The following is a 16,652-nucleotide window of genomic DNA, read 5'->3' as shown; positions in this document are numbered from 1 at the left end:
TATTATCTGCTTACATGAATATGGGCTTGGTGTTTATTTTACTTCTATTAATTGGTGCTTTATGCTACAATGAACACAGGCAATTGAGTGGTAGTTCTGAAGTGACTCAGTCACACTTTTATTTAATTGAGCTTTACCAGTGTGTATTAAAGCCAAGGGGCAATGCTGTTAAGTGCATAGTTTGATGCTCTATCTCTTTAGACTACTTGGTAAAATGGTTTTGATCAGTTTTATTGGTGAAAGTGGCATCAGGGTTTGGTCAGTTGATGTGTAGTGTTAAAAACGTGTGGACCTCAATTCCAGAAGTTCCCTCCTCTTAAAATCTAGAGGAATTGCTTCCTGAGGCTACCAGTAAAATGTTTCAGGTATTCAGAGCTGCAACTGTGCTTTTTCCACCATCTGTGCTGAATTTTGGTTGCTCCCAAACGAGGCTGACAAAGACTGCTGATTGATAGTACTCTCTCTGAGGAAAAGAAATCATATTAAACCCAAAACGTGTGAAGTCAGTGCTTACTGTGAAAAGGAAAGATTACTTTTAAAAGCCCCAAACAAATGAAATCTTTCATGGGAAAATCTCATTGAATAGAGGATATGTATTCTTCTCCTTTTTTTTTTTTTTTTTTTTTTTTTTTTTTTTTTTTTTTTTTTTGCCTCTCCAGGGAATGTCAGGTGGGCAGACAGGAATGAGGGTGATCCAGAAAGAAAATAAATAAAGGAGAGGTGGAGAAAGTGTTAACAGTGTGTGTACACTGTTGTGTGTGATCTCAAAATAGAGAGTAGCTTGTGTTTCATTGACATTTTTTGAACTTGGTAGTGACAGAATATTACTAATAAGGGATGGAGTTGTGTTTTGTCACACAGAGCTGTCGGGGATGAGCTTTTTTTCTTTGAGGTATTAAATTAGGATGAACCTAGTTGTCTGTTTTGCTCAGTCAGAAGCTGGGGCTAAAAGAACAGGAAAAAAAACACCCTACAGAAAATAACATTACTTGCAGCTGCACCCAAGCAGAACTCAGGATGTTTGGGCATCTGGAATAGAAGTTGCACAGAAGCAAAAAATATTTTCTCAGTGCTTATACATTTGGGTTTATAAAAGAGGATTTTGCTTCCTGGGCCCTTTGGAATGAGACATAAAAAAGCTGCATCATTCTGTCTTTGATTCAGCACTTAATGTTTTTTATTTATTTATTTTTTAATTCTTCCCTCACACTTCTCCCTAGCATGGCTTCGAGCTTGACCCTCCTGAAAAGCATTTCTTAAAAAATGCCAAGTAATCCCAAACAAATTAGCAAGACAATAATGAATTACAACAGCACTTGAAGTACCAGCCCAAAAATGCCAGGGCTGGCTGACAACTGCTCCTTCTCTGCTTTTGACAATCAACATGCTGGGAGACACAGCTAACAAAACTGACTTGGTTTTGTTCTTCTTTTTAATTAATTGCTGCAGCTCATTAATGCAACTTGATTACACTCACATTCCCCCTTCAGCCCTTTTCCTCCCCTCAAAAAGCCTGTCACAAACAAGACTCTTCCATCAGGCTGTTTCCATGGAATAGGTGTGGCTCTAGGTGAAGAAGGCAGGTGCAGACCCACCTGTGATCCATGAGGAGCTGGGCCTTTTCCAGTGGCCTGCAGCAGGATTCAGCTGCACCAGGGTTAATTTAATGTAGCTGGGCAGCCCCAGAGTAAGCTACAGCTGCTCCAAGAATGGCTTGGCTGGTTGAAATGGGGTGAAGCTGAGTGCAGAGCTGATGGCTGTGCTGGTTTTCAGCTGTTCAGCATTACAGGAGTCAGGGCACAGAACACTGAGCTCCAGGACAAATGCCTACTGCCACGTCTACAGAGAATGAGCAAGGGAGTCCTGCACAGGAAAAGTTCTCATCTATAACTTAGAACCCAACAATGCCTAAGTAACTCAAGTGTAAAGAGCCCCACCTCATTTTATACAGGCAGGGAGGAGATGAAGTTGTGTTAGGGGATTTGGGCTCTGTTCAGAAAGAGGGGAGGGAACTAACTACAGAACATATGAAGTGTCCCAGGGTATTATGCAGTGCTTCCTTCTTTCTGGATCCATGGTGCAAGGAAGCAGCTCCAGCTTCAACTTGTAGCTCTTGAGAGAGGCTCTTGGTGAACTTGTTCTGCCAGAGGTCTTTAGGCCTGTGCCATTTCTGGGCCAGTACCAGTAGACTGTGGTAGGAAAGGTTCGTCAGGGCACTTGGAGAATTAAAAACCAACTGTGTGGCCATTCTTTGATGTACATTCATGGTGTTTGTAAAGGAGAGACAAGGAACAAAAAACCGGAATGGAGTTCACCATCCTGCATTTCCTCTGCCAAAGATCCAGGCCCAGGGGACTGTTTCCTGCAGCACCTTTGGTGGAATGCAAGGCTTATCCATCCTCTGGCTCCTCTTCACTTACGCAGGCCTATAAAAGGGAAAAAAGGTGAAGGTGGGATGTGAGTGTAGAGCAAGTACTGAATTGATTTCTTTATGCAACAGAAATGGTGTGGAAATAATGAGGACAATTTCTTGTTTCTTCTTCTGGACTCTTAAATATGATTGACTACAGATGAGGAATAGGATTGAGAGCTCAGAAGTAACGTGGTTAAGTAGTCTTCAAGCCTGGAAAGAATGCAATGCGTGTGTCAGACCTGAATATGCTGCAGTTAGGCTCAAGTGTTAGATCTATGGATCCTCAGCGTTTGGAGCTGCATAAAATTTGGTTAGGAACTTAAAAAGCTAAGGGTCACCTCTAGGATAAAGGAGCTGCTTGAAATTGCAGTGATGTGCTTTTTGTGTAGGTGCAGCAGGATAAGCAGATCTACTTTTGGAGCCAGCAGTAAAGGTGAGTGAATGCTTTTGGCTGAAACATCACCTCGTACACATGCAGCTTCAGGATGGTCAAAAGAGTGCAAATTCATGTTGTTTGGGGAAAAGTCTACCTAGAAAGAGAAGCAGAAGTGTTTTGTTTTGTGGGTTTTTTTTTTCTCCTCAGAACAAAGAGGAATTTTTTACCCGTTTAAGTCTCCTTTGTAAATTATTCTGGTTGTCAAAGTTTGGAGATGATAGGTGGGAAAACAATTCTAAAGGCGTTTTCATCCCCCTCCTTCTTATTCCAGTATTGCAGTCTTGGATTCTGACTTTTTGACATAATGTTATTTGTGTGCTTGTACATACTGGTGTATTGAAGAGACAACTTTAAACCAGTAAGGGATGATGGCTGTATGGGGACAAGTCCTTTAATGCTCACAGCTGCTTTGTGCCCGTGGCCAGCAGACAGTGCCCCACAAAAGATGGATCAGCGACCAATAAAGTGAACAATTACCAACTGGAGCCTCAGATCCCTCAATTAACCAATACCTCCTGTTGCTGCCCTGTCAGTACTGAGGTCTCCATCTGATAAAAGTCACACCCTGTGTTAACACAGGGCCCTTTCCCCTGGTAGATCTGAGGAAAGGAAAGTCCATAAAATCGGGCTACACAACTCAAATTAAAGCTCTGACTCCCCTAATGTGATGTAGTACTTGAGGTGTGAGCAGTGTTAGGGGCTGGAGCCTCACAAAGGTGCAATTCACTGCTTGGCCTTACCAAAAAAAAAAAAAAAAAAAAAGTCTTAAAAGGCAGGAAGATCTAGGGCTTGCCCTTGTACCTTTTAAATAAACAGAGGCACCTCCTGTCATCCAGTAAGTTCTTGATTTAGCACTACCCTGTGTACAGAATCACACTTTGAGGCTATTCTGCTTTATAACTGAGATTGTGCAGCTCTGCATTCTAAAACAAATTCAGGGAGTGATGTCAGGAAACTGAAAGGATTCAGCAGGCAGGAGGTGCTGACAAATGCTCAGGATGCTCTGGGTACTTGGCAGGTAGTGCAGGGGCTTGGAGAGAACAGCTTGAGTGAGAAATGTCAAAGCTGGCTTGGCCAGCACTTCCACAGTTATTGGTGCAAAAATGCTTTTTTTTTTGCCTCAAGTGATGAGAATTCTGTTAATAGAAATGAACAAACAAGAAGAAAAGCAACCCAGAGCTGAGGTTCTGTGCTGTGCAGCACAAGGGGAGACAGTGGTGCCAGCAGGCACAACCTGAACTTGTGCTTCTGTTGAGGAGAAACAGCTCAACCCTTTCTTCCTAAAAACTCACTGGAAATACTCTCCTTTAGCCTCAGGTGAGCAACTTTGTCTTTCCCAAAGTGATTTACTATCCTTTGGATATCCTTTGACACAGAAACTCAGGCACTGAAGATTTACATGTCTTCTATCAAGAGTGCTAATATATTATTATTAAATAATTAGTGTGGTGCCCTGATTAGTAATCAGCAGTGAGATTAAGGGCAATGCCTTTGCACAGTAAAACTTCCAGAACAATTCTTTTCATGATAATTTGAGCCTCTTTTACTTAAGATTGTGACTTCAGACAGTAACTATCACAACCAAACTCCCCTGGAGTCAATGAAATGTGGAGCAAAAGCAGTTGTGGAACCTGAAACAGAAATAACTTTATTTTTAGAATACCATTGTTGCTGTGTGAGTGTTCAAGGTGTGAATTGAGATGAGGACTCTTAAATCTTGCCTTCCTAAACAATAGTACAAAATGATGGTTGATTGTTTGATTGTTGTTGCTGGCTTTTTTTTTCTTTTTTAAGAGAAAAATAACACCTGACTTGAAAAATTTGTTAGGTTTTCCACTAACTGGAGGCTTGCAGCTGAGGTCAGGGAGATCGTTATGATAAAGCTGGGACATAACTGGATTAGGGTGTGGAAGTGTCTATTATCAATGACAGTCTGGGGAGGTGTTTTTTTTTTTTTTCTTAGCAGGAGACAAGGGTATTTAGGAACTTCAGTGCTGTGACTTGAAGCTGAAGGCCAGAACTGGGGTGCACAGTTTGAATACTGAATTTAGCACCTCATGTCATTGTTCTGTGGGGTCTTTAAAAATTCATTACTTCATAGATATGAAGAAGAGAGACCAGAGAAAAATGCAGGTAAGGGCACAGTGGGAGGTAAGTGTGATCTCATCAGAAAAGGAAAGGTAAAACTGGAGTGAATAGGATAATTCCATTAGGAAATGAAGGAAAGTGATCCCACTGGAGAAGTGTGGCAGCCTAGAAAATGCATCTGACTGCAGCCAAGGGGGTGATACCATCCAAAAATGAAAGTTCCTGCTTGCAGGCAGCTCCAAGTGATCAGTTGTAGAATAAATTTGGTTTCATTCAGCATTTCCATCAACAAAAAGGAGTTCAAACTAGAAAGCCCATGTTCCTGATCCTTAGCTCTTCTGTAAACTTAAACTTCAAACAAATTGGATGTATGTGTTGTTTGGCATCTTCTTGAAGATGATATTAAAAAAAAATGCCTTCAAGCCTTCATTAAATGATTTTCACAGCAGGACAAGGGCATCTGGCAGTCAGTGCCCCAGCCTGCAACACTCCATGGCACCATAACCAGGGAATCAATTATCCCTTCCTCCCCTCACTCCCATTCACACACATGGAAAAAAAGGCAATAGGCTGAAATAAATAAACAAAAATTATTATTTGGTGGCTGCTGAAATTTATAGAGGGTCAGGTTATCTATAGCTCAGCAGTTGTTAACTCCTCCTGTTAGCCTGAAAGAAATATCATTGTGTGCTGGCACAAAATACCAACAGAGAAGTGATGGGCTAAAGAATGGGAGGGAGGAACAAGGAAATTATCTGTGGACTTGAGCAGTACTTCCCTTCTTACTGAGGCCCTGGAAGACAGGTTCACATTGCTAACTTCTCTTCATATTACAGTCTCCCCCTGCAGGAATCTTCATTTAGAAGTGACAGCTTCTTTCACAAGCAGAACTGGTCATTTTAAGAAAAAAGCAGCCCAAACCCTGTACAGTAAAAATGTGATGCTTCTTCAGCACACTCCTGCATCCAGCTAGTAAATCAGGGAGCTGCTTAAAGCTGCACAGCTTCTGCAGACTATGAAAAATTCCACCCCACTGTGACAAAAAAGAGAGAGCAATCAATATTTAATCTCCTGTAGCATCCCTTGTAATGACACTATAGAACCCCCAAAGTTACAGGGAATTCAATGGCTTTGCAAAAATTACTTGTATTCCTGATCTTGTGCTGCAGTGAAAAAGTGGACAGTAAGTCATGAAATTAGAGGGACGTATCTACCAAACTACCTCAGGGAAGTTTTTCTTCCCTCAGCCCCTCTCTTTTCCACCATCCTCACATCCTTCTTTTTGGCAGGACTCTGGTAATGTTGTTCCTGAAAAACAGCCTCCCTCAGCAGCTGCTGTATAAAACTTCTATGTGTTGAATGAACTGCCTCTTGCAGATCAATTTAAAGAATATAAAATCAGATCTCACTGCTGCTTTAAACACAGAGAACTGGCCTTTGTGTTTGAGAATCACATTAAGAACCAGCTTTTAAGTGGACAGAGTGAAATTGTGATCTTGTGCCTCAGGGGTCAGAAAGGGGAATTCAACAGTGGCCCTTCATTATCTGCATGAGAGAAGCTGCTGTGGACAACTCCCTTTTCTGCTCTCAGCTGAACTCTTGGGCTGCCCCACACGTGGAAGGCTCAGTTCTTGGGAGGCAACAGAATCTAAAATTATTTTGGAGCTGAGAAAGGGAAGTTTCACCCCTTCTGGTGTCCACTTGTTCATTATTTCCATGTCTGAAAAGCCTGTTGGAGAAATCAATCTGCAAGGAGGAAAAAAAAAAAAAAACCCAGACCTGTGGTACTCTTGAGTCATGAAACCAAGAAGCACGTGGAGTCTCTTAGCACAGATGATACTTACAGGTATGTCTGCTTGAACAAAAGGTTGGTGGGTTTTTCATTGACATGGTAGAGAGGAAATGGATCAAATCCACCAATGAAATCAACTGAAAAAAAATCAAAACTCAAATAAACAAACAAACATGGCCAGAAAGTTGAAAGGAAATGAAAGAAAGGCTTGGTGCATGTCATGGCATAAACACAAAAATTAGTGACAGAACAGAAAAGTGATTTTTTTCAGGTATGGATTTTTGGGATCTCCTGGGATGGGCAAGCGTGCCAAAGAGGGGATTTCAGCTAACACAAAACTTAAAGCAGACAAAAGACTTTAGGAAAGCCTCGTTGGGTCTTGCCTCCACGCTGTGACTGCGCGAGAGGAGCAGACAAAGGCAGAGCCAGGGGAGGAAGCTGGGGAACGGCTCCTGAGGCAATGCCAGGGACAAGCTGGCAGCACAGCACTGCCTGTGAACGTTACACAGCCAAGTGGCAATGTTCTTGCCCCACTTGTCTTTCCTGCAACACAACGGCAGCTTTGGAAAACTGCAACCACCTCATTATCTCCAGCTCCGGTATTTCTCGCGTCCCCTCTGCCAACTCAATTTCTTTTAATTGTGCAGGAACAGAACAATGCTTCCCTTCTATAGTGGAACTCGGCGGGGAGGGCTCTCAGTGACAATTCCCTTAGTAACCAGGGAAGAGTTTTCCAAGGCTGTCTCAGTTCCCTGGACTTCAGGCCAAGCCAGCAGCACAGAGCTGGCCGGCACAGTCAGGGCAGGAGGGGTGTGAGGTGCTCTGATTTGTGACTGACCTCACAGGCCTTGCAAAACCCTTTAAAACAGACCCAGTCTGCGTCACTTTTTGGTGCCAAGTGAGTAAATTTTGTATGGAAGTATGAAAACCATCCTGTCCAACTGCCATTTAAAAACAACTGGAGAGTTATATTAACTATTTCAGCCCCTATTTATTTTTCTTTCCTGAAGGTGGCACTATTATTTTAAATTTAAGCTGAAGAGGTCTGAGGGTTTTTTACTGATCAAATAACAGAAAAAAATATTTACTAATATATTGGATGTGAAAAAAAATAACTTCTTAAAATATATTTAGAAACCTAAGGACAACAGATTCTGACAAATTCCATTGTGATGGACAGCTTCATGCTGATACTGTAATTTTGGGACAACTGACAGGTAATGGCTGAAATCTGTAGAGGTTTTAACTTAACTGTGGGGATAATTCCCAAATCGTTTCAGTGGAACTTTACCTTTTCTCAGCCATTTGTAAAAGCACTTGAGTATTCTAAAATCAAAACAGACTCCTATTAAAAAAAAAAAAAATCACTAGATATTAACTTTATTACCTCAGTTGTGGAATGTCTAAATTCGGAAACTTTAAAGAACTGCAATTTTCAGTTAACTATTGAGTACCTTGAACAAAAACAATTCTTATCATCTGAACATACAAGCCTGAGGGCACTCAAAATCCAAGACACTTAAAAAAAAAAAATCTTAAGTGTGGTTCCTTGTGATTCAATACATTGCATTAACACATCTAAAATATTCTTGCCCACAATTCAGCATTAGTAGGGCCCTACTGCTGTGTTTTCTCATGAAAATCACATTAGCATGAGCTTCCTGATTAATGTGCCTCAGCACTTATAATTACTTCATGCTGCATATCAAAGCAACATTTAAAAGAAACCACAAATGGAAGAGAAAATTAAAACGCAGCTCAAATTTATTCAGGTCACTGGAAGGATCTACCCCTGTGAGTGTGAAATATTGATGGTTTGTCATTGTTAATTATTCAAGCTGGCATTTTAACTCCAAGATGGGAAGCTGGGAGGGAAAGTGAATTTGTTGGGGGGGGGGGGGGGGGGGGGGGGAAATACATATCCTGAAATTACCAGCTCTGTGTTTCCTAGATAAAGCTTCCTTCCATGTTGTTGCCTCTCCTAACAGATCCCTACTATAAAAATGAGATCTGTCAAGTTATTACTCTACAGTATTCAGCAGGGGCTCAGAAATGGAGCTATTTAGCTAACAGAAGAACTACAGCCTAATTTAAAAAATATTACTATAATGTAGCACCTTCTCTAAGTGCACTGCCAAGCTCTAAAGAAATGATCAATAAAGCCAGGAGAACGAGTTCAGCCAGGAAGGAAGGAAGAAAAAAACATAAGGACAAGGCAGATAAGTAATGCATCTCCTCTCACTCCTATGAAAACACATTCTTCACATACTTTCAAATATTCAGTTCAAAGCTGTTGTTTTCCAGCTCTCCTCCATGCCAGCTTCTCTTTAAAACAACAAAGCTACTTGCACAAACCTAATCAATGCCTTAAAAGAACTGATACTTGGATGTAAAACCTTTGGATGAGATCCTTTGCTGGAGTAAACTAGACCCAACACAACAACAAATTGCCAAACAAATCTAACTTTGCATTTACTTTAACCCTATGCATCCATTTTTCTGTCTGTAAAATTACTGGTCCCAAAGGGTGTTTTAAAGCAATCCAGGATCAGCTGGATACCTGCCCAGGTCCCACAGACCTGTGAGTCTTTACCCTGACACGTGTCACAGTGACTGACTGTCACTGAAGAGATTTGTGTAACCAGCACGAGGGAGCTGGCTCCTTCCTCCTTGTAATTCAAACACAGCACTTCCTCTGCTCTTAAATTAAGTGGTCAGATTGGTTCTTGGCAAGAACTCTCATGATCTGCTTCATCCTCAGCTTGTGGCACATGAGACTCAGCAGGTCTCCCACTTGAGCCCTGGGCTGAAAGCTTTGTTGTAGGTGCTTTTAATCGCAGCAGTAATATTTCAGAATCATTATTCTCAGGCTGTATGAGCTGGAGAACAGAAGCAGCTGCCCAGTTTCTCTGTAAGGCTTAGTCCAGCTGAGAAGCCAAAACCAAGCTCTTTTTGTGCTCTAAGTGTAGCAGAATTACAGCATCTAACACAGAGTGACATGGGGAAAAAATACTCTCAAAGTAAAAACAGCTGATCCTTGGAGGGCAGTTAGTGCCATAACACACAGAGGCAGGGATGGAAAGAAGTCTGATGGCAGCTCAGTCCTGACAGACAAACATCTGAGAGAGAAATAAAATTTACTAAAACCTTTGCCAAGGTATCTGTTGATAAGTACTTACAGCTGTCTTCTTCTTCTGTAAAAACACTAACCACGTAACAGGCATACACAAAGCCCACCAGCTGGAAAAGAGAGAGAATAAATAATTTTAGCATCAGCCAGTGTGAACCTGGTCAGAACCCACTGGGCACAACTTCAACAAGCACTATTTACACTCATCTTGGCAGCATTTCTGTAACTGTGGAGCCAAGTCATATTTGCTGTAGGTGGGGGTGGGAGCAGGTGTGGGTGTTGGGGAGGGCACTGATGGAGCACACCCAAAGCTCCAGAAGGAAAACTTGTAAGTTTTCCTCACCTTCAGAGTAGCACCTTCAGTTGCTTGAATGATTGGCAAGAACTTGGGTTGGATTTGTCGAAATTGAAACTACTGTGCTAAGTTAGCTCTCTGTAAGAAGTGATGGGGATACAGGGGAGGGCCTTGTGGCACAGACAGCAGTGTACAGGAGACAGAGTTTCAATGTCAAGAACTCATCAGCTCAGCATGCCTGTCTTATGGGGTAAATTACCAATTAGAGGCGAGTAGTTTTTATGCAGATGAAATAGAAAATTAGTCAGCCATAAGAATGGTGAGGTACTGGCAGAAATGTTCAGAGACACCAACATCTTTAGTAAGTTGGTAGTTTCTTGAAGCTCTGAAGCATCAGAGCTGCCTCCTTCAGGCTCACTATCAAGGTGCTCTTCAGCCTAAGCAACAAAACAAACTCCTGGTACTACGGGAGTTAAGCATTCCTGATGCAGCAGGGTCTTATTTTGCTTTGCCTTCTTCCTGTTAATCAAATATCCTCTCCATCCTTCATTTTACATCTTTACATAACACCCCACTTAGCGAGATCTTGGTTGACAGTAACTGTGTTAGTAAAGTTATTGTGAGGCATAATTGTTTTCCACTGTGAACTCAATTCCTGGGAACAAGAGCCAGGCTGTAACACACAGTGACTCACTCCAAGCAGAGACAGAATGATGCATGGGAGGGCTTGAAAAGTGGAGTCCATTCATTTTTAATATGACAGAAAAATACATCACACCCGAAAACAAAAGGCAAGATAATGAGATTTCTTCTGGGGAGTTTTACAACATTTGTGGTTTCTCCAGCTCTCTCTGACAAAACATGCCTTGTTGGGAGGAAATGGAATGGTTTTGTAGCAGCACTAAACCCTGCTTTTCCTTGAAGATTTTTTCTTTAATAATCTGAAAGAGAAAGCAGCTCACTTCTTTCCTCTTGGGTGGGCCTTATGGGAGCACATCCCAGAGCCTCAGTGGAGGAAGGGTAGCTCTGGGGACTCCCTCATTCCTCTGCTGGGCATTTCTGAAACCAAGGCTGCTTCAGGCTAAGCTCCTGTGAGCTACGGGGAAATATAAATCCTCTGGCCACATGCAATGGCCAATCTGATTGTATCTGCAGCCTTTTAGAATTGTCTCTGAATAGAACTATTACTGTTTAAGGCAGACAAATTAAAACCAAAGTATCAGAGATTTTTTCCTCTCTCCTATTGCTTTGTACTGTAATACAATAAAACCTGGAAATTGTTGTTTTGGCTTTTTTTCCCCCCTGAAGTTTGTGGCAGTTTTTGGGCAGGTGAGAGCAGCAAAGCTGGGGAGGGTCTGGAGCACAAGTTAGATGAGGAATGGCTATGGGGGCTCACGAGAAAAGGAGACTGAGGAAGGACCTTAATGCTCCCTGTGACTCCGTGGAAGGAGGTTGTAGCCAGGTAAGAGTCACTCTCTCCTCCCAAGAAACAAGCAGACAACAGGAAATGGCCAGGGAGGTTCAGACTGGATACTGGGGAATATTTCATCATTCAAAGGGTTATCCAGCCCTGGCACAGGCTGCCCAGGGCAGTGGTGGAGTCACCATCCCTGGAGGGATTTAAAAGACAAGTAGATGTGGCACTTGGGGCCAGGTTTAGTGGTGGGCTTGGCAGTGCTGGGGGAGCTCGATGGTCTTGGCCAGCATTCCCAAGCCAAGGGACCGCAGGGCTCCCGGCCCGGGCTCTGGCCGTGGTGCTGAACCACCCGCTCATCCCTGCGCTGCGGCTCTGACACAGATGCTCTCGGAGAAACAAGAGCGCTTCCCGCACATCCCAGCATTCCAAGATATGTCCAGCCACGCTTCTGCACGCCCCGATCTCCAGCATTAAGGCATTTGAACCCAAGTAACAAATTCGGAGCTCACACGAATCCTCTGAACTTGCTGAAGCATTTTCATAGTTGCAAGATCCAGCCTCTTAGGTCAAATCACACAGTTTTCACACACACAAATATCCAGGCAGGAACGGTGCATCCTGAATACATATCCTGACTCCAAGAGAACTCTAGGATGGTCTTCTTTGGGTTAACGGCCATGCAAAGTGGCAGCCCTAAACCCACCCACTGTTATCATACTCTATAAAACGCAGACACAAATCTTATGTGGTACCTGTGTCAGGAAACTCCTGATAGAATTAACAATGAAAATTATTTACCTGCCCAGTTTATGAGCAGAGTCAGGAGCGATTATCAGCTGTACTGTCACAGCAAACCTGATAAAGCTCTGGACATTTTTCACGGTTCAGAAGCACCAAGCAATGTGATTCACTTGGGAAGTTTGTTTTGCACAGAAATTAATGCCCCATAACCCACAACCATCATTCTGCTCACCCCATACATTTTTCACTTTATGACTAAGGTGACTTTTTGCATTCAGAAAAACAAACCAACCAATCAAAAGCTAGTGAATTAAGTGAGCTTCCCTAAATCTCTAGTTCCAGCTCCAATGGAGTGGAGGGTTTTTTCTCTTCTGATTCCTTCCTTCTCCTGGCTTTGTTTCAAAATCATCTGCTTAGTGTTTAAAATTTACTTTTTATTGCCTTTATAATCCATTCCTTCTTTAGAAGAGTTTCAGCAATTAAAAAACTTGTTTATTTAATAGAACTTTCTATGCAAAGAACCTTTGTCTTGTGATCTGGCCAAAACAAGAGTTTCAATGGCAAGGGGGGAAGAGATGTACAACATAAATATGAATTCTATTTTTTTTTTGTGCTGACCTAAACTGTAATTAAATATTCTAAAGGATTAATCTGTAATTAAATAACCTCAAATTAAACAATCTCAGGATTAAGTGAACTCAGGGGAATCACCATGCCTCACCTTTGGAATAAATGATGAATGAAATACAGCCAAGGAGGAGACATGCTGCTCCTAATTGTTCAGTCTTTCCCCTGGAAGAGTCTGCAGGAGTGTGGAATGAGCAGAGTCCAAGAAACACCCAAAATTCCCTTCTGACTGCACCTGTGATAATGATGTGTCGAGCCCCCAAACATCACCCAGTTTATCAGCAATTAACAGAGAACAGGAAGCTTCACAGAAGCCAACAATTAGGAATAATTTCACCCTTGCTCCAAGTGCCCTCCTGGCTGCTGATTTCAGTACAAAGGAGGGGTTCAAGCTCTCTATCCCAGGGAAATACCAATAATTCTTGGATCTTTGCAAATTACATCGGGGGAGGTAGAAGAGGAGGGAAAACGTCAGCATTGTAAAATGACACTAAGCCACTGCTCTAATTCCCCAAAGAATGTTCTAGGGCTTTAGTCTCTGCTGCTGTTTCTCTGCTTGTTCTGCATGTGCAGTACCAGCTTTCTCCAATCTGCAGAAGGATCCGATTATGCTTTTTATTAGGAACACATGTTGAGGGCAGGTGTGTTCTGTCAGCCTGGGAACTCACACGCTGCCCCACAAGAGAGGATGGAGCCGGGCTGCCCCAAGCACTCTGCAGGCAAACAGAGTGGGAGAGACAGGAGGAGACAAGTGAGCCCCAAGGGAATGAGGGAAACATATGTCTGAGCATCCTCCTGCCCCTCAGTCCTCTGAAGTTAACTTTTTAATAGAGAGCTGAAAACTGTTCAGAGACAAAAAAGCAGAGTTGAATTAAGGCGGTGGAGCCCGAAAGAGTAAATTAGAGAAAAACCTGCAGAAAGGGACCAAAATACACAAAGCATGGGAAGGCAAATTTTAGGAGGTGTTACTTGTGTAAGATCTTAGCTTTAGTCTGCCTCTGTCATAGTGAAGATTCTCCAACTCTTCTCTCAGCAGACAAACTTGCCACTGCTTTTTCCAGAGAATAGGTGCAAAAGTCTCTTCTTTCAAGGCAGATGCATTCTAGGTTTCACTTCTTATCAGAGCTAATGAAAGGTGCACACTAACATCAGTGGGGGAAATGAAGGGAAGTCTGCTATGAGAAAGGAAAAATCCAGCTTGTGAAAGAGCTATTGTGACCAGACAGCCAAAGAGAGGCAATCAAAATCCTTTAATTCCTTGACCTTCTTTACTCTTTGGATGCAATTACAACCACTGAAAATCTACCTTCTGCCAAGAGCAAGGCATCTCTTGTGCTCTGGTTCTCACATAACATCTGCTGTCAAGGCTTGCCTTGCTGCCTCCCTGGGAACCTTCCAACCTGTCAGTCTGAGTGAAAACAACAGACAGGCAGGCAGCGAGTTCTAGCGGCTGGGAAGACATTTCCAATTTCTGCCCCATTCAGTGGAGCCTCAGGAAAAGCCCAACCCTCCCCACTCCCAGAAGCACCATATGGACAGCCCAGAGCTATGCCAGGTATTTCAGAACTGGGAATCGCTCCTCTCCCTGCTGGCTGGCGAGCTGGGGATGTGCAAGATGAATCCTTGCTAAGGCAGAAGCAAAGCAGATTCTTATCTTGACAAAATAGTTGCTGCTGCATTTCCTACCTGGCTGGTAGGATTATCTTTACAGTTCATTTCTATACCAGAACAGACTTCTGGATGTTGCCACAATGAGCTTTTACCTCTGATGTGTTTTGTGCATTGAGAAAAATTTTCATACTGGGCCCTACGGCAATTTGTATCACGTGTGGTGACTAATATGCCCAAATCTGATTGCATTCCAGATTAAAGGAATTGCTTTTGCCTTCAAGGAGTACAGACAAGCTCTGAGCAAAAGCAGACTGAGACCTTACGTATCCTCAAATGTATGCCCAGGAGCAGGATGATATAATCAGCAGGAGTCAAGCTGACAGCCAACACTGTGCTCACCATATGGGTCCAGGTTTGCTTTCCATCTCCTTTGGCATTCAAGACTGAATTCAGAGAGCCTTGCCCCAAGTACACAACACTGCAGTACAGTCCCTCAGTAGTCTCAAGGAATTGGAAATTCCAGAAATAAAAAACAAAAACAAAAAAATGAAGTGCTCATAGTTGGGCACTGCATATTCAAACAGCATGGATTTCACAGTGCTGTATCTGGGGTGGAAACCAAACCAAGCAGAACACACACCCCGCCCCACAACTTCTAAAAAGCATTACACAAAACAAAACCAAATTACTGAAAGCACAATTTTGCCTGTCCCTTGCCAATCCTAACAGGGAACTGACTATTCTGGTCTCAGACAAGGAGGGAACTAGGTCGTGTCTCTTGCTGCATCCCCCGAGCCTCCAAGTTGCTGGTTGTGTTTTTGTGCTATTGATCTGTGTCCCTGCCTGTCTGCAGCACTGTACCTGCCAGCACTCTGGGGACAGCTGCCCATAATAAAACCTGCCTCAAAGTGAGATAAAGGGAACAGAAAAAGATACTGGCAGGGATCAAAGAGTTTGACCCTCAGAGAGTAAAAAGGGAGAGAACTGGCTGATTGCTTTCAGGCAAGGTCTGATGGAGAAAGACTTGCTTTTTGCCTGACCTCAAAGAAGAGGGGAAAAGCTCCATTCCTCCCACATGACAAAATTTCATGAGCATTTCAGAGCCAGCAGCAGTTACAGACGTGGGGCTTCAATACTCTGCTTTTATTACAGAACAAGTAAAAATTTAGTTCACTACATAGCTCAGCCCATAAGAGTTTCTTGCCTGCAAGTATTTTAAGCCCATTTCCAGGGTTCAGGACTGAAAAATTTCTTGCACCTTAAATCTCAGGGAGAAAGAGAGAGAAAGTATTTCCCTAAATCCTATTTTGTCTTATAATTCCCTCCTCTCTCCCCAGTCTGGCCCTTAGTGGTGTTTTGCAGATGCACAGAGAATACTGTCATGTGCCTTTGGGAAGAAACAAAGGAAAAGCCACTGCCAGAGACAGAGACCTATATATTGGTGTGATCACTTAGCCCAGGGCCACATGCCTAAGTCAGTAAGCTGCCAAAAAACAAAGATCTGCTCCAAACAAACTCAAGACCATTTGTTGGCTCAACCTCTAGCCCAGGGCACAGTGGCTGTGCCAGCTCAAGAGTTCAGGAAGGATGCTAAGAGTGAGAAACCTTTGTGCTCTAAAAAGGGATATTATGACTGCAAAGTCTGCCGTTGTTTCACCCAACTCAGGTACAGCACCAATCCTGTTCCTAAAAGCCCTCTCTAAAAGACACCAGGCTGTATTCTCCTGGACACACAGGTTTGCCTTTCTCACACACAGGCATGGAAGCAGCTCACAGACAGATTCATGCAGATCATTTGCCCCGAAGGAGAACTGATGGAATATTAACAGCCAGCACACGTGCCAGGGAGCCCATCCAACTCAGGAAACAGGAGCTTCTGCCTCTGCCTCTTCTCTGTGACATGGCAAGAAAGGGGCCTGAGCCTTCCCCCCTCCCTGCAGCTCCCTGGGTCATGCAGACCATCCCAGCTAATAGGAAATGCAGGAGCAGGACAGTAGAAAGCTGTACCAAAAACGTGCAGAGAAGTACTTGGCACTCCAGAAACTTGAAAAATCTCTGTTATCCTCCAGCATTTAAACAGGGTAAGTCACCTTTCTTTTTTA

At 43.0% G+C, this 16,652-nt stretch overlaps 1 protein-coding gene across 3 annotated transcripts in view; it reads right to left on the bottom strand.

The window, feature by feature from the left end:
* Positions 1–6,302: 6,302 nt before the first annotated feature.
* The window catches only part of NKAIN4 (sodium/potassium transporting ATPase interacting 4), a 44,662-nt gene continuing 34,312 nt past the window's right edge, over positions 6,303–16,652 (bottom strand). For 2 of the 3 annotated variants that reach the window (XM_062504993.1, XM_062504992.1), the window contains exons 5-6: positions 9,909–9,969; positions 6,560–6,866 (exon numbers count right to left, since the gene is read on the bottom strand). In XM_062504993.1, coding sequence (XP_062360977.1) covers positions 6,778–6,866; positions 9,909–9,969 — 150 coding nt within the window. In that variant the 3' untranslated portion in view covers positions 6,560–6,777. Of the gene's footprint in view, positions 6,867–9,908; positions 9,970–16,652 lie in introns of all 3 variants that reach the window. The other variant, XM_062504991.1, reaches the window with a different exon arrangement.

Source organism: Cinclus cinclus, chromosome 18 (genome assembly GCF_963662255.1).
Source record: "Cinclus cinclus chromosome 18, bCinCin1.1, whole genome shotgun sequence".
In the NCBI taxonomy this organism is placed as follows: Eukaryota; Metazoa; Chordata; class Aves; order Passeriformes; family Cinclidae; genus Cinclus; species Cinclus cinclus.
This window is presented reverse-complemented; position numbering and strand designations above follow the sequence as displayed.